The sequence below is a fragment of the Carassius carassius genome, chromosome 37, assembly GCF_963082965.1.
Source record: "Carassius carassius chromosome 37, fCarCar2.1, whole genome shotgun sequence".
Classification (NCBI taxonomy): Eukaryota; Metazoa; Chordata; class Actinopteri; order Cypriniformes; family Cyprinidae; genus Carassius; species Carassius carassius.
The window spans coordinates 7,080,021-7,104,847 of NC_081791.1; the positions used below are offsets into that span (position 1 = coordinate 7,080,021).

The 24,827-nt window shown below is 37.5% G+C and overlaps 1 protein-coding gene and 1 long non-coding RNA gene across 2 annotated transcripts; both read right to left on the bottom strand.

Moving 5' to 3' along the window:
* Positions 1–6,168: 6,168 nt before the first annotated feature.
* Positions 6,169–10,195, bottom strand: LOC132117668 (serine/threonine-protein kinase pim-2-like). Its single transcript, XM_059526986.1, has 7 exons — positions 9,512–10,195; positions 8,972–9,066; positions 7,831–7,881; positions 7,319–7,700; positions 6,971–7,138; positions 6,691–6,822; positions 6,169–6,573 (listed from the first exon to the last, which is right to left on the bottom strand). The coding sequence occupies exons 1-7, from the start codon at positions 10,044–10,046 to the stop codon at positions 6,551–6,553; spliced, it is 1,386 nt and encodes a 461-aa protein (XP_059382969.1). The 5' UTR covers positions 10,047–10,195; the 3' UTR covers positions 6,169–6,550.
* Positions 10,196–10,481: 286 nt separating this feature from the next.
* On the bottom strand, positions 10,482–11,422 carry LOC132117669 (uncharacterized). The gene is made up of 2 exons (XR_009425816.1): positions 11,092–11,422; positions 10,482–10,802 (listed from the first exon to the last, which is right to left on the bottom strand). It is a non-coding gene; the product is annotated as an uncharacterized LOC132117669 (long non-coding RNA).
* Between the last annotated feature and the right edge of the window lie 13,405 nt (positions 11,423–24,827).

The following is a 24,827-nucleotide window of genomic DNA, read 5'->3' on the forward strand; positions in this document are numbered from 1 at the left end:
AAATGCCACAACAAACTATATTAGTACTATATTTTATATTATACTATATTATTTCACAAAATGGAATTAAAAAAAATATTAATTACATTGTTAACAAACAATTAACAAATTGATTATTTGAATCAAGGATTTTTTTTATAGTTATTTTCCTGGTGTGTGAAACCTGTGAAAAATAAGTCAAATGACATTTGACAATCTGAAGTCTGTTGTTGACCTGTTGGGTTGTTCTCCATAGCTGCTTCTGCTGCAGGAGAAGCCTCTGGGTTTGCTCCTGAAGGATCGGTGTTTCCTCCAGCTGTCAGTGTCTCATCTACTAACACTGAACACTAGAGCTGAGCTCCACTGACTCCCGAGCTGGAGAAACGCTGGAAAATCAGCAATCGACTCGAGTGTTTTCTTACGGGATGATCTTTGCTTCTGCTCGGATTCTCGCTGAACTGACCCACACTAGATCAGATTAGTTGTGCGGCTCGACGCTGAACTCCACCTGTAGAACGCTTCATTGTGACGTCAATGACCCTCAGTGATGTAAAAATAGGCCTACGTTCCACTTTAAAAAAAATCACAATCGCGCGAACGGCTGCATGAGTCATTAGTTAACAGAGGTAAAAGATCAGCCAGCAGTTTTTTTTTTTTCGTTGTTTTTGTTTTCCGTTTATATATATATATACAGAATCTGAATTAAAATGTGTTTGATTTAGGCCTAAGTCTATTCCAAAATTTGTGTCATAAAATTATATCACGCATTCAGCGCAAAGGTGTTTAAACAACAATATACTTCCACTTGCATGTATTTGACAATCGGAATATCAGATATTTCATTCCATAGCTAACACATTTGACGGCAAATCAATGCCAATAATAACCGAGCATACAACTGATGCTTGCGCGCGCGGTAAATCACTTCCGCGAGAGGAAAACTAAATCGGACGCGAGGAAACGGGACCCTGCGAGCTAATTTCAAACTCCCGCGCGTGCGTGACATGTCCTCTGCGCGCAATTCAAGCCCTCGCGCGCAATACAAGCCCTTGCGCGCGCATGGTCATTCCCCACATCCTCGCGCGAACAAATTTATTTTTGTCAGTCGTGGGGCGGGGCTTGCTGTTTTAGTTTTTATCTCAAATGTCATTGGTTATTCCCCTTTTCCTGAAGTCAGTATTGGATGCCTGTTAGAAGATGATTAATAATTCACTTGACTTGACACGACTTCATCAGTGGACCAGATACATGTGAGTTATCATTTCATTGTTTTATTTATTTTTGTCTTTATTTAATGTCATTTAATGCATTGTTCATAGAGTAGATCTTTTCTAGATACTTGATTAACTGGAAGTCTTCTGATTGCAGTCTTGTGATAAGAGATACACATATTAACTCTTTTTACAAACTGTAATGATGCACACACACACACACATAAAGCTGAAGGAATGACAGTGAAGTTTATTTGAAGGTTAGTTTAGTCTGTGTTCAAATGTTTGCATTTGATTTACAGTGTTACTAGTCATCTACTATCAAGATCAGTCCACTATGATGTTTATGAAAATCGATTCCTGTTTATTGAAAAGAAACTTGTAATACATTCAATCCCAATGTATTTACTTATGTTCTTTTTGTTGCATTATTTTTTTTCCCTTAGTAATTGCAGGTCGTGTACATGAATGCAGCAAATAACAACCCGGCCTCGACATCATACCAATTATTGTCAGAAGCAGTCCAGAAAATTGGCATACTGTCAAGGCAAGTACAATAAAGAAAAAAATGAATTTGAATTTTCTTTGAAATCAGGGCCAAGGGAGACCAAGGACTGGAGGATGTACAGATCGCCAGGTTCATGTTTTCTTCAAGAGGCACAACATAGTGTCATATCTGGTAAAAGTGTCCATAATCAAAGGTAAATAGATATGAGGTATGGTGACCCTGTTTTAGTTACCCTTTCAGCACACTGCTGTTTATGTGTTTATCTAAGTGGATTTTTAATTATGTATTTAACTGCTTAATCTTCAAGACATCAAAGAGCCATATCTAGACTGGGTCATAGCTCTGATTAAATTTTATTTAAATTTTTTACCCCATATTTGTAGAAAAAAACCTGACAAAGCAAATGCAGTTCTTTGACAGGAAAATTAGCACCAGTTGAATTCAGCAGGTGTTTGAGTGTCCTCAACCCATCCAAACTCATAGAGAATTAACATTCTTGAACAACTGCTCTGAAATCTAGCTTCTAGCTACTAGCTTCTCTAATCTTGTATTCTATTTTTTTATATTTATTATAGAATTAACAAAATGCAAAAAAGGCCTCTAACACTAGCTTGTTCTTGTTTTCTTTTTATTATATATATATATTTAACTTGCTATGTGCACTGCGTCAACCTAACTGTGACTTGTTATAGCACTTATGTATTATTGCTCTTTTGTTGATTTTAATTTCTTCCATTGCCACTTTGGATAAGTGTCTGCTAAATGACTAAATGTAAATATACATCTTCACAGGCATCATGAGAAGCTGCTATATCAACATCTAAATTTAGCTCTTCAATATCTTAATGATTTAGCAGTTAAATACATAGTTAAAAATTCACTTGGACATACATGTATGCATGAACAGCAGTGTGAAGACAGAGTACGGTAATGAAAGCAGGGTCTCAATACCTCATATCTCTCAGATTAGTACATTTTGTGTGTATCAGTCCAATGTGCCACACACTGCTCTGAGCTTCGACTGCCTTCTGAGGAGAGTGCATGAAGAGTCCAGGCTTCTGCAAATGTGTCCAAGTCTGCCTGGATGCTTGAGAGAAAAGTTTGCCATACACTAAACAGGTCCTCAATAAGTCAGCATGTCTGAGTCCTTGATTCTGACATCACACCAAATGCAGTCAATATTAGAAACAGGTTTAAAAACAGATCAGTTATTTATTAATAATTGTAAGATATTTTGTTACATAAAAGTGACATTTAAAGCTACCTACAGATAACTAAAGTTACTAAATTTAGGACTAAATGAAATTTCAGACAACTGTACTTTACCTTTGATTATGGACACTTTTACCAGATATGAAACTATGTAGGTCCGTGCCTCTTGAAGAAAACATGAACCTGACGATCCTCCAGTCCTTGGTCTCCCTTGACCCTGATTTAAAAAAAAAAAAAGCAATACATTTCTGAAAAAAAAATAAAATAAAAAAATTCAAATGCTTTTTTCTTTACTTTACTTGTGTGCATCATTACAGTCTGTAAAAAGGGATAATACAGTATGTGTGTCTCTTATCACAAGACTGCAATCAGAAGACTTCCAGTTAATCAAGTATCTAGAAAAGATCTACTCTATGAACAATGCATTAAATGACATTAAATAAAGACAAAAATAAATAAAACAATGAAATGATAACTCACATGTATCTGGTCCACTGATGAAGTCATGTGTCAAGTCAATATTAATATTATTGTTATTATATATATATATATATATATATATATATATATATATTATAATATTAATATTATTATTAATTATTAATATTATTATTATTACAAATATTAATAATCTTCTAACAGGCATCCAATACTGACTTCAGGAAAAGGGGAATAACCAATGACATTTGAGATAACAACTAAAACAGCAAGCCCCGCCCCACGACTGACAAAAATAAAATTGTTCGCGTGAGCAGAGGTGAGAAGATCTTTTTTTTTTTTTTTTTTTTTTTTTTTTTTTTTTTTAAATAGTGTTTATTACAAACTCTCGTGGAGACAACAGCATAAGAAAACCGGGCAAGGCATCAACAAAATACAGATTTGACAATGAAAAAAAATTAAAAATAAATAAATAAAATAAGGCATTGTTCACGAAATAAAATATGTGTCAGGATCAAAAACATTTCAGCAGCATAGCAAATAGCTTCTACAGTTTTAGAATTTTTTACAAGGTTCAAGGAGGATAATAACATACGAAATTCATTTTTAAAACAGTTTACATTTGGTAATTGTTTTTTTCCATTTACTTATGTGAATGTGGTATTTAGCCATAATTATGATATGGTTAATCAAAAGTGAAAGATCCCTCGTCAGTTTAGAATTATAAATAAGAATATATTCTATTGTAAATTGTTCAAGTTCGCTAATTTTATTTTTTAACCATCTTTGGACATCCTGCCAAAACTTCCTACTAACTGAGCAAAGGAAGAATAAATGCTCAGTTCGTTCTGGGTTTTCATGACAAAAGTCGCAAGGGTCAACTTCAAAACCAAATCTACCCCTCAGTGTCTCCGCAGATGGATAGTAGTTATTAAGAATTTTAAATTGCATTTCTTTTACTTTGGGTGCAATTGGCCATTTTATAAATTTCCAATGTTTTTTTTGCAATCGTTGGATTATCTAATATTTTAAGTTTTGTCTTCCTATCATAATCATGATATATATATCCTTTGAAAGCTTTATTTAAATATTTGTTGTCACATTTTTTGTCCGTAATGTTTAATTCTCCTATCATTAAGTTTGGAAGTTTGATTTGGACATTAGAAAAACTAATTGTGTTTTTTATCAGCTGTGTCAAATTCACCGGATAGATCGAGGTGAGAAGATCGAGCGCGAGGATGTGGGCGGGGAATGACCGTGCGCGCGCGAGGGCTTGAATTGCGCGCAGAGGACATGTCACGCGCGCGCGGGAGTTTGAAATGAGCTCGCGGGCTTCCGTTTTCTGGCGTCCGATTTAGTTTTCCTCTCGCGGAAGTGATTTACCGCGCGTGCAAGCATCAGTTGTATGCTCGGTTATTATTGGCATTGATTTGCCGTCATACTCATTCACATGTGCGCTGTGGCGCAGATCCGCCTCTCTCGATGCTCGGCTGAACCGTTCGACTTGAAGCACAACCTCAGACGGTGGTATGATTCGCTCTTTTGTTGTTCTGTTTTCTTTCAGGATCCAAAATACAACAAATGAAAGCGTTTATCTGTATTTCCGACTGATGAGAACTATGCGTATACATTCATAAATCAGTCTATTTGTGTATTTTATTATGAGATATTTTATTCTAATGTGATCAGTGACTCAAGCACTGATGGACCAAAGAGCACGTATTTCGACATTTGCAGTAAAAACGTGAAATATAAATTCTCAGAAAATGCATTTAATACCAATATATTTAAACGTCTGTTTAAATGGGCTACTCCATTAATAAAGGAGTCCAGACATTGGAAAAATATCAGTCCACATGCGTTTATATTTAATATGAGGGAAATAGACATGCATGCATGCGTGACACAAAAAATATTTAACTTTTAGGTAGCAAAATATTTTTTAGTCATTCTGTCAATTACACTAAGGTTATTACATTGTCTGCTATATATTTGCTTCCTATTAATTAAATACGGGCAATTGATTGATAAAACATTGATCAAAATTAATATAAAATGTATAAAAAACTAATATCTTTTAAAAAGAGTTTTCCATAAATAACTTCTGTATGACCTGGCAATAAAATTCGAAAAAAGTGTGTCTAATGTGATTGGCTTAACTGATTTGATTTCTGGTGCGGGTCGGGTCTGATGGGGACTGTCTTTGTGATCTAGCAGCATAAGCTGACTTCAGTTTTCCTGTTTTGTGCACTAAATTGACTAATTATTCTCTACCTTTTTATCCGTTATATTTGCTAAGTACCTTTTCAAATACATTTGAGATTCGATGGGTCCATGGCGTTTACAGTCTGTGGGTGTGTTCTGAAACCCTTTTTTGACCTGCAATTTCTTTTTCTCAATTCGTTCCTCATTTTGCGGAGCTCCTACAGTAGAGCAACCTCTTCTCAATACACTGGAGTGTAGAATAGCTGAGCTAAACAAATATATCTGTACCTGTACTTTAAAGATTCAGAGAAAGTATTTAATTCCTAGAAAGCAATAGCAATGAAGCTTCGTGCTGACGACCCGGGGTTATGCAAAACGCGACGCAGAGAAACATCCAAGATAAGTTTTCCAAAGCCATGAAAAGAATGAAAGAAAAGAGTAAAGATATAAATATTACACCATACTGCTGCTGTTGTTCTTTCAATAAGTGAATTTAAAGGGTATACAGTAGATGAAATGCCAAACGAATATACAATAATAAACCTTTGTTTTATCAAAAGTAAATCATGACACCACATAAAATAAAAAAGGTATATCAATTTATGCAGTTAAATGAACACTAATAAAATAAAGTAATAAACTGACTCCAATATGTTTTTCCCACATCATGCTAAAGTTTACAGAGTATGAGACATTCACACTTCCCATAAAGGAGTGATTATGGTTATTTTTTATTGCAAACATGATACTTGACTATGAACTGCTGCTAATCATTATTCTTTTGGCTATAATATTCTGACCATTGGTGCCTGTCTCACACCAAGATTACCTACACTTCATCGTTGTATCCCCTATAGCCTTTTCGAACTTCTTTTTGCTCCGAAATGAAGAACGAAAACGAACTTCGTTTGAAGTATATCAGGGCTTTTAGTTTCCAATATTGCCCACCAAGCTTGCTGCTCTGTAGACTTTACTGAATGGTTTGTGCAGTTTTTCCTCACCGGGGCCAATTTGGGGCATCTGCTGAATGAATACATGTAAAGATGAATAAATGTAAAGTTGAAACTTGTGACAGCAATTTTCAGAAGAGGGATTTCTGTCATCATCTGCCTTCCCTCCTAAGTTATCTGATCCTACCTGTTACTATCTGATCCTGTGCTACTCCTAACATCTGTCCCTGATGAAACCATTCATGCTGTAGGATCTCCTCAATAGTTGCTCTCTCGGTTGGGTGATAAGCCAGGCAGCGGCTTATCAAATCCTGCAATTCTGTTCAAGTTTTTCATTGGTTAGTCATGTTCTCTTATGTCTATGTAACTTGCTAATGTTGTCAAGTGTGAAGATAGCTTCTGAAATATGTAGCATGTATAATAGTTTGTGGGTTTAACAATGTTACTGTCACATTGTTCTCTCACACCTGTGGAAATGCTGATGTTAAAACTCAAACTGCCATGCATCATGTCTTCTAGACTTTTAAAGGGCTGACATCTGCACACCATTGTGTACATCATTATGCCCAGAGACCAGACGGTTGTTGGCCCTGCTTCGTATTTTAAGTCCTTGTAGTATTCAGGTGGGCAGACTCCTGTTCATAAACACAAAAGATTCATTCAGGTTGAGCAAACATTTTGCCTACAAAAGTCATCATTAGCTCGACCAAATGTCCATTTTCACACATCAGTTCCTTGTTATTATTAAATCACTACACAAAAGTTTGGCTTCTCTTAGGCCTTACTGCAACAGTAACACAAAACGTCAAATTCACCTGTAAAATCACCCAAGTACCCTGATGTTTTCACGAGGTCACCGCAGCCAAAGTCTATCAGTTTGACTTGGTTAGTCTTTGTGTTGATCAGAAAGTTATTCAACTTAATGTCACGGTGGAAGACGCCTCGGTCAAGACAGTGCTTGGCCCCGAGCACCGCTTGGTACATCAGCCTACGAGTCTGTGATTCGTTCACTCGCTGCATATTGTTAACCATGAATTTGAGCAAGTCCTTGCAGGGTTGTGGATATTCCAGGATCAGGATGAACTGATCGTCCTCTTCAAACCATTCCAGCATGTGCACAATGTAGGGGCTTAACGGAGGCCGTTTCAGCAGCAAGTTTAGAGCCACTTCTGCAAACAGCGGCTTTGAACAGCCAGGCTTCAGAAAAGAGAGTTTAGTAATTAAGAGTTCAATATCACATTTCAATTGTATCTGCGTTTTAATTTCTATTAAATTATTAAATTTATGTAGTTTGTATTTAAATGTGTACATTGTTATGATAACTTACTATTTCAATATACCGGTCTGTTTCACACTTGGGGATGAATTTGATGGCAACCTGCAAAAAATACATATATTGAATAAATGAAAAATCAAACAAATTAATAAATACATTTATAAGTGCAATAGATGTTACTGATGGGTAGGGATGGGACGATAACCGGTTTTATTGATAACCGTGATAAAATGTGCTGAAGGTTAGTAATATCGTTTAAAAATGAATTATCATTAAAACCGTGTTTGATTATCGCGGTTTTAATAACTCACTATTAAATCATGTCCAGCCAGCAACAGTCTGACGCAAGTGCAGCGCACAATGTTTTTTTTTGTTTTTTTTCGAGAAGGAATGGCGAAAGTCAGTGACTTTTCTATGCTTTTCTATGCTTCTACACTTTTCATTGTAAGGAAGGAAATGCCACAGAATTTAATCTTTCTTTAAATTAAGTGCATAGAGTTGCTTGTTTTATTAGTTGTTTGTTGATTATTAAATATAAAACTTGCTGAAATGTTTTCAGTGTGAGCATCAACTATTTTTGAACACTTTCATCTCGTTTCAACAAAACCGTGATAATATTGATAATCGTGATAATTTTAGTCACTATAATCGTGATATTAAATTTTCATACCGTCCCATCCCTACTGATGGGTAAACTGAACATATTGAATCTGTAAATTAACATTAATTATATACATGTGTGACCCTGAACCACAAAACCAGTCAAAATAGTATATTAATTTTTATTGACATTTATAAATCATCTGAAAGCTGAATAAATAAGCTTCATGTTGATGTATGGTTTGTAAAGGAGGACAATATTTGGCTGAGATACAACTATTTAAAATCTGGAATCTGAGGTTGCAAAAAATCTAAATATGGAGAAAACTGCCTTTAAAGTTGTCCAAATGAAGTTCTTAGCAATGCATATTACTAAGTTTTGATATATTTACGGTGATAAATTCACAAAATATTTTCATAGAATGGATCAAAATTAGGTTGGCTATCGCTACAAATATGCTTGTGTGACTTAATGTTTAGTGGTCCAGAGTAACATTGTCATTATCACAAATATTTCCATTTAAATTGCATTATATTCTAAGCACTTATCAATATGGTCTAAATACATTGATGAATAAAGTGGTGATTCTACCTGCTCACGTAGAAATTTCGAAATCCCCTCATGCACAGTGCCGAAGCCTCCTTCTCCAATCTCTTCTCCCACTTCATAAATCTCATCAAAGGGAACTGCAAAAATGTACAAAGAAAGCTTGTTAATATATGAGATTCACAGTTTTACATAAAGTCCAAGAGCAGTGGTTGAATAAACAAACACATCCAGTTCACATCAGATACATGCACACTAAATATGCTCAATGTTTGAGACTAACGCTGCGTCCGAAATTGAATACAAAGTAAGTTCAAATTCAAATGAGGTACCTACTCAGACAGTATGTGATTTCGGATGCACCGTAAGTCTACGTTTAACAGCAGGACTCTTTCAATTACTTTTAGGCAATAATGAAAATAATACTACTTGGTCAAGAGCACTAGATTTATCCTTTACGTTTGGAATAACGTGTGAGGAATCAGTCATACGTGTATAAACACACAGACTATAGGTTAACTAGACACAGATGGGAAACAATCAGTGAAGGAACAAGAAAAGGTTAACAAGTGGACATAGTCTCACCAGGAGTTGGATCGGTAAAACAGGCTGCTCTGAAATGGGTTTGATCTGCGATTCGTCTATGCTTGGATGCACCTGGAAATTTTGGGGTTACTGGATCAAGAGCAGATGGGCCTGGAAGAGGATCAGCTGGATCCTGCAGACCCACTGGCACAAGACCAGATGCTCCTACGACAGCTGTCATCTCTGAAGCATCTGGATCTTGATCAGGGTCAGATGAACCAGACTGAGGATCTTCTGGAGGATCAGCTGGTTCCTGTAGAGCCGTCGATTCAGGGACGTTTGGATCCAGCTGAAGATCAGTGAGATCCTGTAGAGCCGTCGACTCAGGGACGTTTGGATCCGACTGAAGATCAGTGAGATCCTGTAGAGCCGTCGATTCAGGGACATTTGGATCCGACTGAAGATCAGTGAGATCCTGTAGAGCCGTCGATTCAGGGACGTTTGGATCCGACTGAAGATCAGTGAGATCCTGTAGAGCCGTCGACTCAGGGACGTTTGAATTCGGCTGAAGATCAGTGAGATCCTGTAGAGCCATCGACTCAGGGATGTTTGGATCTGGCTGAAGATCAGTGAGATCCTGTAGAGCCGTCGATTCAGGGACGTTTGGATCCAGCTGAAGATCAGTGAGATCCTGTAGAGCCGTCGACTCTGGGACATTTGGATCGGGCTGAATATCAGCTGAATCTGTGTCAAGCTGTGGACAAAGTGGAGCCACCTTGTTGTGCTTTTTCTGTTGTGTTGCTGCACGTTTTACAGCCCGCCACGCTCTTTTGAAGAATGCACAGATGTGTTTCTTCTTTGTGTTTGTTTGATTTTCTAAAAAATAAATAAATAAATAACAGAAATGAAAGAGTTCACAAAAAATAAACTTTCCTACTTATTGCAAATAATAGTTAAAGAAACATACTTTACAGGGTCACTAGACACAAGTGTGAGAAACAGGACAGAATTAAAATAACAGTAGACCTACCTTCAGCTGGCTCAGGATCAGCTGGTTCTTCATCACAGTTCACCGGTGTGACGCTGGATGGACGCGGTGGAGGATCAGTTTGCTCCTGTAGGGCTGTTGGCTCAAGGCCGGACGGGCCTGGCTGTGGATCAGCTAGATGCCAATGTGCCGCTGGTTCGAGGCCGGACGGACCACACTGAGGATCAGCTGAATCTGTGTCGGACACAGACTGATGAAGGACCACACTGTTGCCTCGACGTCGACACTTGTCTCCGCTTTTCACAGCATGCCATGTCTTTTTGAAGAATGCACAAAATCTATTCTTGTGTTTTGATGCTTTTTCTGTAAATAAAATAAATATTTATGGTTACTAAGCTGACTTTATTTAAACTAAATTAAAATTTACATTTACCATGAAATGCAACAACAAACTATATTAGTACTATATTATATATTATACTATATTATTTCACAAAATGGAATTAAAAAAATATTAATTACATTGTTAACAAACAATTAACAAATTGATTATTTGAATCAAGGATTTTTTTTTTATAGTTATTTTCCTGGTGTGTGAAACCTGTGAAAAATAAGTCAAATGACATTTGACAATCTGAAGTCTGTTGTTGACCTGTTGGGTTGTTCTCCATAGCTGCTTCTGCTGCAGGAGAAGCCTCTGGGTTTGCTCCTGAAGGATCGGTGTTTCCTCCAGCTGTCAGTGTCTCATCTACTAACACTGAACACTAGAGCTGAGCTCCACTGACTCCCGAGCTGGAGAAACGCTGGAAAATCAGCAATCGACTCGAGTGTTTTCTTACGGGATGATCTTTGCTTCTGCTCGGATTCTCGCTGAACTGACCCACACTAGATCAGATTAGTTGTGCGGCTCGACGCTGAACTCCACCTGTAGAACGCTTCACTGTGACGTCAATGACCCTCTGTGACGTCACGTGTACACTGGGCGCGCTAAGCGCGCTCGGGCAGTGGCGCTCCTGACTCATCTGTCGTTGCTAATCAACCATCAGCTGCGATCTCCGTTACAACAAGGACATTTCAGCAATGAATTTCCACCACCGAAAAACACTTGCTGTAACTCTGCTACAAGATTAATTTACTAAGAAATGTAAAAAACGCCGCAGTGTTTGGGTGCAGCCCATTCTTCAAAAACTAGGGGAATTTCACCTCGAAGGAAGCTGATTGAGTTGGTTCTTGTCACATGACCTGCGGTGCGCTTGTGTCATTCTGAAAAGTTGAGATGTTTTTAACTCAGTGCGGTGCGGAGGCGCCTTGAAAAAAACGAGTGCTTAACTTCCATTTGAAATGACGAACTTGAGCGCGCAAAAGACACGATATGTAAATGGCCCCTAGCATTAGCCAAAGTGCGCTGCACTGCACTAAAAAGTCTGTCAAACAGCGCCTGATTACTGGACTAAGTTATCTTTTGAGCTAATACTATAAAAACACACAAGGTTTACATAGACTCAGTTGGTTATGTCTAAAATGAAAGAACCGTTGAGAGAAAAATGGATGCATGTCTATATTAGATGCATGCAGGTCTTAAAGGGACAGTACAGAACATACCGCCAACTGTCATTAAAGGGATACTTCACCTAAAAAAAATAATCTGTCATTATTTACTCACATGTTGTCCCAAACATGTAGCTATTAATTTCTTTATTCTGCTAAACACAAAAGAAGATAGTTTGAAGAATGTGGGTAACCAAACAATAGCTGGTCTACATTGACTTGATAATAGGAAAAATACCAAGTCACTGGGGACTAGCAACTGTTTGGTTGTCCACGTTCTTTAAAATAACTTTTATGTTCAGCTGAAGAACGAAATTCATTCAGGTTTAAAACAACTTTGAGTGAGTAAATTATGGTATAAATATAAAATACCATGACAGAATTGACACAGGTGACAGAATTATTTTTTTGGGGGGGTGAAATATTGCTTTAAATGTAAATAAAACAACAAAAACGCAGAGAGAGAAATCACTCACTTACTCTAGAATGAAAAACTTGAATACAGTTTCTTATAATAGAAATCAAACTATGTAGTGTTTTATTCTTATATTTGTTTATTCAATTTCCTGAATGCTCCTGCTAAATACACCTATTCTACATAAAAATAAAACACTGTTTTATTTGTATATTATGTGTATTTATTATGTGTATCTTTGTTCTTATTTGTTTAACAGCAAAGATAAAATTTTGTTACTTTGAAATGCTTTGTCTTTATAATAGGGAAACTAGTTTGGCTGTAATGCTCAGTCAACTTGAAAAATAGTAAAACCAACATGACAAAGAATTGTGTTAAAATTGGGAATCGTGATATTTCTGAAAACAAATATACTGACTGTATATTTAATTTTTACAGTGAAGACTGCAGTGCTATTTTACCTTTGATTATACCCCAGCTACAGCCCTGACTATACCCACATATTCAGTTGAATCAATAGCAAACCATTTGATTTTAATCAGAAAACCTATGAATTACCTTGAAGTCTCCCTGTATATTCTTACAACACAAATGTCCTTTGCAAACTGTCATTTTATAGTAAAAAGACACTGATTTTGAACTGTTCTGTAATTTTTTAATGGTCATTCTTTTCAAGATCTCTAAGAGACTGAAATGAATGTTGGTCAGTAAACAGACATCAGGAAATAAAATATACTGCACATGGATTTAAAGACAAAAATTCAATTCAATTCAATTTAAGTTTATTTGTATAGCGCTTTTTACAATACAAATCATTGCAAAGCAACTTTAAAGAAAATTAAGTTTCTACAATATTTAGTAGTCGCTTATCAGTGGTGACTGTCAGTTTATGTGCATATGGCAGAAATATTAATACAAGACGTAGTCAACCAGATGATAAACACTATTAACAGCAATTATTATATGATGCAATCACACTTGTAGCAATATTTGTTAGTTCTGTAAGTTGTCTCTGGGTTAGCATCATCTGGGGTCCTCTGAGGGTCAGCATCATCTCTTCTCGGGTGTTCTGGATCCAGACTGGAGCTTGTGCAAATCCTAGTTACCACGGGATGTAAATCCCTTGGCAAATCAGAGAAACAAATAGAGACATCATTAGCGTATAGCTGCTGTTCCAACAAAGTAAAATTAATTAGTTAAACCCAAGCTAAAGAAAAATAATGTGCATTTGATCAGATACAACTGCAGTCACAAATTATGAGATGGATTATTTGAATGCTTGGCGAAAGAGATGTGTTTTTCATCTAGATTTAAACAGGGAGAGTGTGTCTGAACCCCGAACATTATCAGGAAGGCTATTCCAGAGTTTGGGAGCCAAATGTGAGAAAGCTCTACCTCCTTTAGTGGACTTTGCTATCCTATAGGAACAACCAAAAGTCTAGCGTTTTGTGACCTTAGGGAGTGTGATGGAGTGTAGCTAGTCTAGTTAGGTACGCAGGAGCTAAACCATTAAGGGCCTTATAGGTAAGTAATAATAATTTGTAACTGTTTTGGAACTTAAAGGTACTATGACATGAAAATTTCACTTTCTGAGGTTTTTTAACATTAATATGACTTCCCCTAGCATGTATGTGGTCCCCAAGTTTCTAAAAATTTTAATCGGTGTAAATCGAGATTTTGCTCTGCCTTTGAGAAAACGGAAGCTCAAACGGGCTGATCTGGAATCTCCTCTTTGTGACGTTGTAAAGAGAAATGTTACCTCCCCTTTCTCTGCTTTGCCCGCCCAAATATTTACATATAATTCAGTCGCAATGTCAGCACAGGCGTTACAAACAGACTTTTATGATATGGATTTGACAGCACCGGCACAAACAGTGCGTAACAGTGTACATTAATGCCTGATCTGTGATCAGTGATTTCTGATGTGTAGTTAATCATTAAAGTTCACACAGACTTTCTTTTCTAAATCGTTTAATACTGTTTATGCATCAGTGAATCAAGCCAGTGACTAAACGATCAACTTCACGTTGTTTCTCTTAGTAGCATGAAACAAATCTGTTATTTAAATTGTGATTTAACTACAGAGAGCGATCTAAAGAACGCTCCCTTTTTTTCGGAGCTCTCACACATCGCGAGTAGGGTAGATTGGGGGAAAACGCCCCCCACCTGTTTTTCCCAAAATAACCACTAGAGGGAGTCAAGATACATTTTCACTGTTGCTATGCACTATGTTTGACAACGGGGATAAAAAACGTCAGCTTGAAAGATGGAGCAGTTCCCTCTTTGTCTGGAGAAGGCGTTGTTTATAGACCACAACCGGTAAGTGTGTTTTATTATTTAAGTTGGTGCGTTTAACAGTTTCTGTAACTTATTACACAAAGGGCAACGCTGTTTAGCTTTGTTAACTAGATGTTAGGGCTGTGCAAAAAAATCGAATGCGATTTTCATGCGCATCTCGTCAGTAAAAACACTCCTGTGATTATAAGTACATCTAAAGTGCACATGCACAAAACAAATCCTACCCACTTGCTTCTCAAAACTAACCCAATCGCGTTTCAAGGAGGGCCGCTAGCGCTCAGCTGCTGTCGAATCACAACAAGGAACCGCTGGCACAATCAGAACTCCTTACGTATTTCTGAAGGAGGGACTTTATAGAACAAGGAAGTTATCAGCCCGTTTTTATGTGAAAACAGCGGTATACAGATAGGTGAATTGTGTGAAAAATACTGTGTTTTTTACACGCGAAACATAAACACATGTTATATTGCACACTGTAAACACAATCAAAGCTTCAAAAAAGCACGAAAAACGGGACCTTTTTAATAATATTGAAAAGCGGTTCTTCGGCTACAGGTAACAACTCTTTCAGTAATTTAGTGGGTACAGGATCTTATAAACATGTTGTTGGTTTAGATACAGTGATAAGTTTATTTAGCTCTTCCTGTCCTATATTTGTAAAGCACTGCAGTTTATCTTTGGGTGCGATGGATGAAACTGAAGTGTTAGACGCTGTAGAATCTACATTCGCTATTGTATTTCTAATGTTATCTATTTTATCAGTGAAGAAATTCATAAAGTCATTACTATTTAACGTTGGTGGAATATTTGAATCATGTGGCGTCTGGTAATTTGTTAATTTAGCCACTGTGCTAAATCAAAAAGGATTGTTTTGGTTATTTTCTATGAGTTTGTGTATATGCTCTGCCCTAGCAGTTTTTAGAGCCTGTCTATAGCTGGACATACTGTTTTTCCATGCAATTTTAAAAACTTCCAAGTTAGTTTTTCTCCATTTGCGTTCCAGACTACGAGTTACTTTCTTGAGAGAGTGAGTATTACTGTTATACCATGGCACAGTACGTTTTTCTCTAACCTATTTCAATTGGATGGGGGGAACAGCTTCTAATGTATTAGAGAATATAGTGCCCATGTTGTCAGTAATTTCGTCTAATTCATGTGTATTTTTGGGTACAAATAGCAGTTGAGATAGATCAGGCAGGTTATTTGCGAATCTGTCTTTGGTGGCTGGAACAATAGTTCTGCCCAGACGGTAACGCTGAGACATATAGTTAATATCAGTTATACGCAGCATGCACGATACAAGGAAATGGTCTGTAATATCATCACATTGAGGTACGATATCTATAGCAGTAAGATCGATTCCATGCGATATAATTAAATCTAGTGTATGATTAAAACGATGAGTGGGCCCGGTGACATTTTGCTTGAGTTTATTAGGTCAGTAAACGCAAGTCCTAATGCATCATTTGTAATATCAATGTGAATATTAAAATCTCAGACGATTAGCGTTTTATCAGGTCTGAGAGGAAATCTGCAAATTCTTTTAGGAATTCTGTATACGGCCCTGGTGGTCTATACACAGTAGCCAGAGTGAGTGAAGTGAAGTGAGTGAAGTGACATTCAGCCAAGTATGGTGACCCATACCCAGAATTTGTGCTCTGCATTTAACCCATCCGAAATGCGCACACACACAGAGCAGTGAACACACACACACTCACACACTGTGAGCACACACCCGGAGCAGTGGGCAGCCATTTATGCTGCAGCGCCCGGGGAGCAGTTGGGGGTTCGATGCCTTGCTCAAGGGCACCTAAGTCGTGGTATTGAAGGTGGAGAGAGAACTGTACATGCACTCCCCCCACCCACAATTCCTGCCGGCCCGGGACTCGAACTCACAACCTTTCGATTGGGAGTCCGACTCTCTAACCATTAGGCCACGACTTCCCCTTAAGACTTTCCAGAGCAAGAGATACATTATCCTGTTTTCTGGGTAACATTGAGAATATCACTATATATTGTTGCGACACCTCCGCCACGACCAGTCTGACGGGGCTCATGCTTATAACAGTAGTTTGGTGGAGTAGACTCATTTAGAACAAAATAATCATTTGGTTTTAGCCAGGTTTCAGTCAAGCAGAGTACATCAAAACTATTTTCTGTGATCATTTCATTTACAATAACTGCTTTGAAATAAACAAAAAAACTAAAAAAAAAATTGTTCATTTATTGTAATTTTTTCTGGTTTAATCATGATAAGATTTTTTCTGCATTACCTTTTTCTACATTAAATTATTATTTTGACCTCACTATTCGGGGAACAGACAATAACCATTCATTTAACGCAACAAGTCTACTGAACCTTTCGTGTCCTCGTCGATATGTGGGCAGTGGTGAAACAGTGAGTGTGCACTTTACCTTCGGCTAACGTAGCACGGACGTGTCGGACGATGGGAGTCTCCGATGATCACAGCGTCGCATCAGGTCTCGCGGAGGGGAGCGAAGCTGTTCCGGGTGGAGATCTCGAAGACTATAGGGGGAGAAGTCATCGCCCGGGGCCTGGCTCGCGTCCTCCGCTGTGGATGCACCCAGGGTCCATGGTGTCCTGGCGCCGGAGTGAAGGACATCTGGGAAGATCGCATCCTGGGTGCACTGGGCCTGTGCAGAGAAACACACAGAGTAGAAGTAGTGAGACTGTTAGCAGCGCGTTGTATACTTACCCCGGACTTGTGAGCATCAGCCCAGGAGATTTCCAGCGCAGCTCTCCGCTCTCTCAGCTGGGCCTGCCTCTCCTCCAGGTCGCGAATCTGCTTCTCCATGGCCTCCAGCTCGAGCTGCACCGAATGCAGCTTGAACGTGTCCTCACCTGCACTCAAAGGTAGACATACATCCACCAATAAAGCAAGTAACAGTGAGTAAAGCAATGGTAATGTGTGTGAATAAAGTATTAGCAATGCAAGCGGGATTAGCAGCTACCACGCTGGTGATGCTAACAGGCTATAAGCTAATAGCGGACTCGGGAAATTAAAATTAAACTAGTGATAACAAGGCGCTCTGATTGTTTTAGTTGTAGAATACGATAGAGGATATATTCACACGTTATAGAAACGAAAATGACAGTGTATAAAATTGATTTTTAAGATAAAAAATAGATGATAAATAACGTGACGGAGTTCAAACGCAATACACACGGCAGCAACAAACAGCAGAAAACATATATACATTAGGTTTTCAGAACTCACAATTACAATAAAACGATCTCTGTCCCTGTTAGGAAGGATTTTGATGGCAACCTGCAAGTCATTTTGGAAGTGCATTAGATGTTATGAATGGGTAAACTTATTGTATTAAATATAAAATGTAATATAAATGATTGTATAACATTATCACAAATATTTCCACTTAAAACGATTTAAAAGACATTTTGTTCAAAGCACAATCTGCATTTGGTGAATAAAGTGGTGATTCTAGTAGTGTTGTACGGAGCCCTGCACATGACATGCAGGAAAAAATATAAGGCGTGTGCACGATTTACTAATTCGTTCCCTCAATGTATTAAAACTTGCACACGATTTACTATTGCGTTCACTTGATTTATAAATTGTGCGCACAATTTACTAATTTGTTCCCTCGATTTGCTAAATCGAGCGAACGCAATAGTAAATCGAGGGAACGCAATAGTAATCGTGTGCACGTTTTAGTAAATTGAGGCAACGAATTTCGTGCGCACAATTTCTTTATTTTTTCTTGCATGTCATTTGCGGGGCTCCGTAGTGTTGTAATGTAACGAAGTAAAAATACTTCGTTACAGTACTTAAGTATTTTTTGGGAGTATCTGTAGTTTACTTGAGTTTTTATATTTCAGGCAACTTTTACTTTTACTCCACTATATTTCCTAATTAAAATGTATACTTTTATTCCGATAGATTTCCCGTAAATATATTCGTTACTTACTACAAAATAGTCAGAAGAACACAGACTGCAGGAAAGAAGGTTTGATGCATCCGTGGTCTGGCATTTGCAAGTCAGTCCTAAAAACAGCTTACATGAAAACAAGAGCGCGCCGCGCACGACCGCGGATGATTTAACTTTTCCACTCAAGTCGAGTAAGGGGTGTGCGATATACAGCATCGCCTGCAATAATATGGTAATATTGTTGTAATTATGTGCAATCTGACATTATCAAGTAGTCTATATCACCAAATCACACAGAGTGCAGGCACATTCATTTATTACAACTCAATATTCCAGGCTTTCTACATTTTTGACGGCAAAAATCCTTCTGTATATGCTTTTTAAGTTCATATTATTTAATGTAGGCCTAGTTAAATTAATCTATATTAATCTAAATTAATGCATGAACACATTTAATAATCATTTTATGCTAGTTCAGTAAAGCAATAAGTGACTTACATTTTAGACATAATATTGCTTGTATTTGTTCAATTTTGCCAACGAGAGTAGTTCCAAACAGATCACAGCACTGTTTTGTGTCTCTGAGTAATGGACGGTGTTTATTGTTGAATGAATCGGCTTTTAGAACGAATCTGTTTTATAAATGATTCAGTGATTCACTCATTAACACTTTGTTTATGAATGAATCAGCCGTTTGATTGAATCAGTTGAATCTCAATGACTCACTCATTAACATTCACTTGCTGTAACCTGCTGGTGGAATCGGTTTTAGTTTCACATTTCGACTATTTTTTTTTCCATGTTTTAAATTATTTCAAATATCAGTATTCAATGTTTTATGTTAAACACAAATCATTAAGCTTATTTATGCATCTGTACTGCAGTTTAATTGAATCAATGTCCTAAATTATATTTCAGATTCCAGATATTTTCATATATGTTGGAATGAAAGACACTTTAAGCACAGGATGAAGTGCTTCTTAATCTTACCCAAAAATACAAAATGGAAGAAATAGTTAAAACTGAACACAATCTTGCTACTCAAGCTGTGTATGAACATTTTATATTTATTTATTTATTTGTGTCTTTTCGATTTTGCATTTACTTGTACTTTTACTTTCAATACTTAAGTACATTTAAGATTAAAAAAAATACCTTTTGTACTTAAGTACAATAAATATCACATACTTTAAGACTTTTACTCAAGTAATATTTTAAATGGTGACTTCAACTTCTACCAAAGTCATTTTCTGGTAAAATATACGGAAAGGTAATATATTCACATATATATGTGTAGCACTGTTAAATATTTTGAAATATATTTTAAAAATACATATGTTGCGTGTGTGTGTTTACATAGGCTATTTGTGAAATTATATTCATGATATTCATATATTCATAATATTATATTATATTATATAGATCCTATGTTCTAATTCAATTTAGGCCTACTATCAACTTAAACAATAAGTTATCAAGGGTCAGGACAAGTTTATAATTTTATGTACTATGTAAATGCTGTGTAATGTGTTTGATGGGCGCGCGCATTCGAGGCGCATTTAAACTGGAGTGGAGGGAGTTACCATGGAAACGGGACGGCAGCTCAGGCTGACAAGTAGCAAACTTCCTCCCTTAATGTTGTTTTTTTACTGCTTTCAGGTAAGTTTAGTTTCTTTTACTGTCTATGATTTAGTCCCTAAAATTACACAAATAATACATAAAACTTTTACTGACACTTTCTTACATGTAATTGACACGCTTCTGTTGAATATTTACTTTACAGAAATGGTTCAGTGTCATGGGAATAAGTCCATTAGCATCACAACCGTGAGCTAGCAGAGGCTAACTATAAGAGGTAACATTAAGCTAGCTATAGATTTGAGCTCTTATTTATGAAAGTTTGTGATTTCAATCATATTATGTGTAGATTAGTTTTTTTTATAGCTTTGTAACGTTAAATGTTTTGATGGCAATTTGTTGATGGATGAATCAAAAAAGCTAATTCATTTAATCTAAAAGTATGCACATTAGGGTTGCCACCGTTCTGTATAATATGGAATCGTCCTGTTTTTAATGTATCAAAGAAGCATTATGAAAGCTACAGAACACTGTTTGTCCCGTATTTAAGGCATATGCCATATGACCACCTTAACCATACGAATATCAAACTCTAAGATGAGAATCATTTTTTCTTTTTTTGACAAGTGTTTGATTTGTGAGCATAGCTGTTCGATGGAGGTTAAGTTTAACGTCCGCGTTTCTACTTCAGCGAATCAGTTTGGGAGAATGTAAACAACATGATTCTAACATCCAGCCATGCAAGAAAACGTGCATTTTACCTGAGGGAAGACATAATCAATAAGGAAAGTTGTCTTTTTTAAATGTAGGCAATGTTGTAAATACCTAGATGAAAATAAATTACAACGTACTCTTAACCTTGAATATCATTCTTAAAACACAAAATGACCATTGAAGTTAAGTGAACTCTTTATTTTTAAATGAAAAATAAGCGTTTCCATTTGTACTGTAGTAGGCCTACTGTATAGTTATTACACACACGCAAATCAGAGTCAGAAAGAGCTTTATTGTCAAGTATTTTTGCACATACAAGGAATTTGATTTAGTGTCACAAGCTTCCAGATCCAGAACACTGAGAAAACGTCAACAACACACAGATAATAAAAAATAAGATGTGAACAGATACTAAAATAAATGATAAAATAAAGAAAAAACTGTAATTTTGTGAAATAGCCTATTATTGCAATTCAACATAACAGTTTTATATTTTAATATACTTTAATTTATTCCTGTAAAGCCATGCTAAATTTTCAGCATCATTATGATCCTTCATAAATCATTAAAGGAGCTTTGTGCTAGGTTTTTACTTAAAAAAATCTTTAAGATAGAGTTTTCATTTGTACATGTATAAGCCAACCATGAGGTAAAAAAAAAATCAGCCTGTAGGCTCAATTTTGTGTGGAGGAGTCCGGGCCCGAATTGGCGCGAAAATTCACAAAATATGACGTCATGCGCGTTCTCGTCTACTTGGGCTTACAACCGTACGGCACGCCAGCCATTATAGTAAGCAGCGGCAATAGTGTTTTCAAATGGACTCTGCGGATGGAAAGAAGCGACCAGCCTCCAGCACAATTCAGACACCCACGGACACTCCTCGTAAGTAAAAAAATAAAAAAAAAGAGCGTGCGCACTGAGAACGAGCATGAGACTGGCTGCAGTTCCTCTAACGGCCACTGGTGTCAGTAACGGTTAGAAATTTCAGAACCTACGCAATGCTCCTTTAAATTATGATGATTTATTATCAATATTGGAAACAGTTGTGCTGTTTATTATTTTTTGGGACCTGTGATGATATTTAAGGATTCTTTGATAAATAAAAAGTATAAATAACAGTATTTATTCAAAATATTTGTGTGTGTGTGTTAAATATACACTACTGTTTGGGGTCAGTACATGCCTTTTTTTTTAAAGAAACTTTTAGAATACTTTTACTCAGCAAGGTGTTAAATGGATAAAAAGTTATATTGTTATATATATATATATATATATATATTAGTGCTGCACTGTTTACATCTCGCGTAATGGCATACTGGGAATGGAGAAAGTTGCATTCTATCACAAAAACAGAGACCACTGTTATCAAAAGTATGGGAATACTTTAAACAGAGGCCAAATAAAATGGCCCTTTGTTCCCTTTGCAAAACCGATATGGTGTACCACGGCAGAACAAATGCGATGCACGAACACCTCAGAGGAAAACATCCTGGCACTCTCCGGTGTTACGGTTTAACTGGTTACCGTGTGATCTGGTGACCAACTTCCTGGTTAAGGTCTCTGCTGCAGATGTGCTGGAACGACCGCAGCAGATTCTGTGATTCTAAAAGCACAAACTGAAGTGATATTATTAAGTGTCTAATAAACGCAGACTTGCTCATGGCATTATACTGATTTTCTTGTAAAGATTACAAGTTATTGGTATGATCACCCGTAGCGGCTGAAGTAAGGATAAAATAAAAAATAAAGTAAGTCTGTGTTGGCGCAGGATTCGGGGCGTTCACATATCGCACCTAAAAACGCATGGAAAACGCTAGTCGCGCCACTTTCTCTTTCTTTCCAAATAGAGCTGTAATCGGGCCTTAAAAGTTAGGCCTGACAGGACTCGAGCCCGACAGGTTTCGGCCCAAACCCGACAAGTACATTTTGATTAACAGCTTTATAGCCCGACATTATTCAAATGTGCGCACTGTCACGGCCAGCTCGATATCGACCGTAACATAAAATAGGAGCGCTTGCACAGATTGGTTGACTTGCAAGTTTCTTTATGATACAATACAAAAGAACATAACATAATGTCTAGGGTTTAAATAAAGAGAAAAATAATAATAATCCAAATGGTGAGGAATGATAAATAAGGAAAGAAGAGAAAGTTGGAGTAAATGACTTCTCCGGAGGCTGCCAATCCCCCAGGTGAAGTGCTGTCAATGGAATCAGTCTATTCATTTATCCTGTCCACAATCAGTGGAAATCGCTCAGCAGGGCTGTACAATCGACCACACCCTCCTGAAGTCATCACGCCACCAGCAGGCAAGAAAAGGAAGCACGGGGTCGTAACACCTCCCTCCTCAAAAAGATTCGGCAACGAATCACAGACATCTCGATGTTACGCTCGGGAAAGGGTGTCAGCTATAACGTTATCTTTTCCTCTTACATGTTTAATTTCCAAATGGAAAGGTTGTAAAATGAGACTCCATCGCGTAAGTCGTTGGTTACGATTTCTCATCTGATTTAAGAAAACCAAAGGGTTATGATCTGTATAAACGATGATTGGCGCAGCAATTGACCCCAGATACACTTCAAAATGTTGTACGGCCAACACCAAGGCGAGGGCTTCCTTCTCAATAGTTGAGTAGACCTGTTGATGCCGATTAAATTTCTTTGAAAAGTAACTAACAGGATGTTGAACCCCGTTCGAATCTTCTTGCAAGAGAACTGCGCCCGCACCGCAAGCACTAGCATCAATTGCAAGACTGAAAGACTTTTCAAAATTCGGGGCGGTCAAAACAGGAGCACGTGCCAGCAAAGCCTTACAATTTTCGAAAGCTTGCTGACATGTCTCAGACCACTGAAAATTTATTTTCGGACTCAATAAATCTGTTAGCGGTGAAACTACCCTAGCGAAATTCTCGCAAAAACTCCTATAATATCCCACCATGCCGAGGAATCGGCGTAATTCACGCCGAGTGGTGGGGGTTGGAAAACTACAAACGGCTTCTACCTTAGTCCCGATAGGTTTCACACATCCGTTTCCCACTACCTTACCCAGATACGTAACAGTCGCCTTTCCGAATTCAGACTTAGCAAGGTTGATAGTGAGATTAGCCTCAGCTAAGCGGGAAAATAATTCTTTGATCTGGTTAAGATGCTCAGACCAAGAAGAGCTATACAGGACGACGTCATCAAGATACGCCTCACATCCGGACATTCCATACAGTAGACGGTTTACCAATCGTTGGAAAGTCGCGGGTGCATTACGAACCCCAAAAGGCATTACTGTGTACTGCAGGAAAGCATCAGGCGTAATGAAGGCGGATAACTCTTTGGCGCGAGTAGTCAATGGCACCTGCCAGTACCCCTTTAGAAGGTCAAACTTACTTACGTATCGGGCAGAACCAACATGGTCGACGCAATCGTCAACACGAGGTAAAGGGAAAGAATCTGGTTTTGTCACCGCATTAAGTTTTCGATAATCGGTGCAAAAGCGATATGAGCCATCGGATTTATTTACTAGAACGCAAGGAGAACTCCATGAACTAAAACTGGGTTCAGCCAGGGTATGAGCAAGCAAATAGTTCACTTCTTTCTTTAACAAATCTCGTTTCAGTGGATTAACTCTATAAGCGTTCTCTTTAACAGGACAGGAAGTTCCGACGTCGATGTCATGTTCAATGGCAGAAGTACGACCAGGGACATCAAGGAAAAGAGAAGGAAATGACATCACTAACTCAATGATGTCACTCCTCTCCTTCTCTGTCAAATATGAAAGATGAGAGGACAGGTTAGCAAGGATCTCAGAGTTGTTAAGTCGTCCGTCTACTTTTTCTCGAGAAAGAAGATTCCCATCCTCATCAGCATTCTCTGAAGAATCACCACTTGTACCGCAAGAAAGAGATGGATTAAAAGAGTCACAAGTGGTTACC

What these genes read in the sequence shown, in the direction of transcription:
- LOC132117668 (XM_059526986.1), bottom strand. Translation starts at nt 10,046, where the DNA reads ATGGCTCTACAGGATCTCACTGATCTTCAGCCGAATTCAAACGTCCCT. An exon ending in TTTTACCGATCCAACTCCTG is followed by an intron (nt 9,067 to 9,511) that starts GTGAGACTATGT and finishes ACATTTTTGCAG; the next exon opens with TTCCCTTTGATGAGATTTAT. An exon ending in GTACTTGGGTGATTTTACAG is followed by an intron (nt 7,139 to 7,318) that starts GTGAATTTGACG and finishes GTTTATGAACAG; the next exon opens with GAGTCTGCCCACCTGAATAC.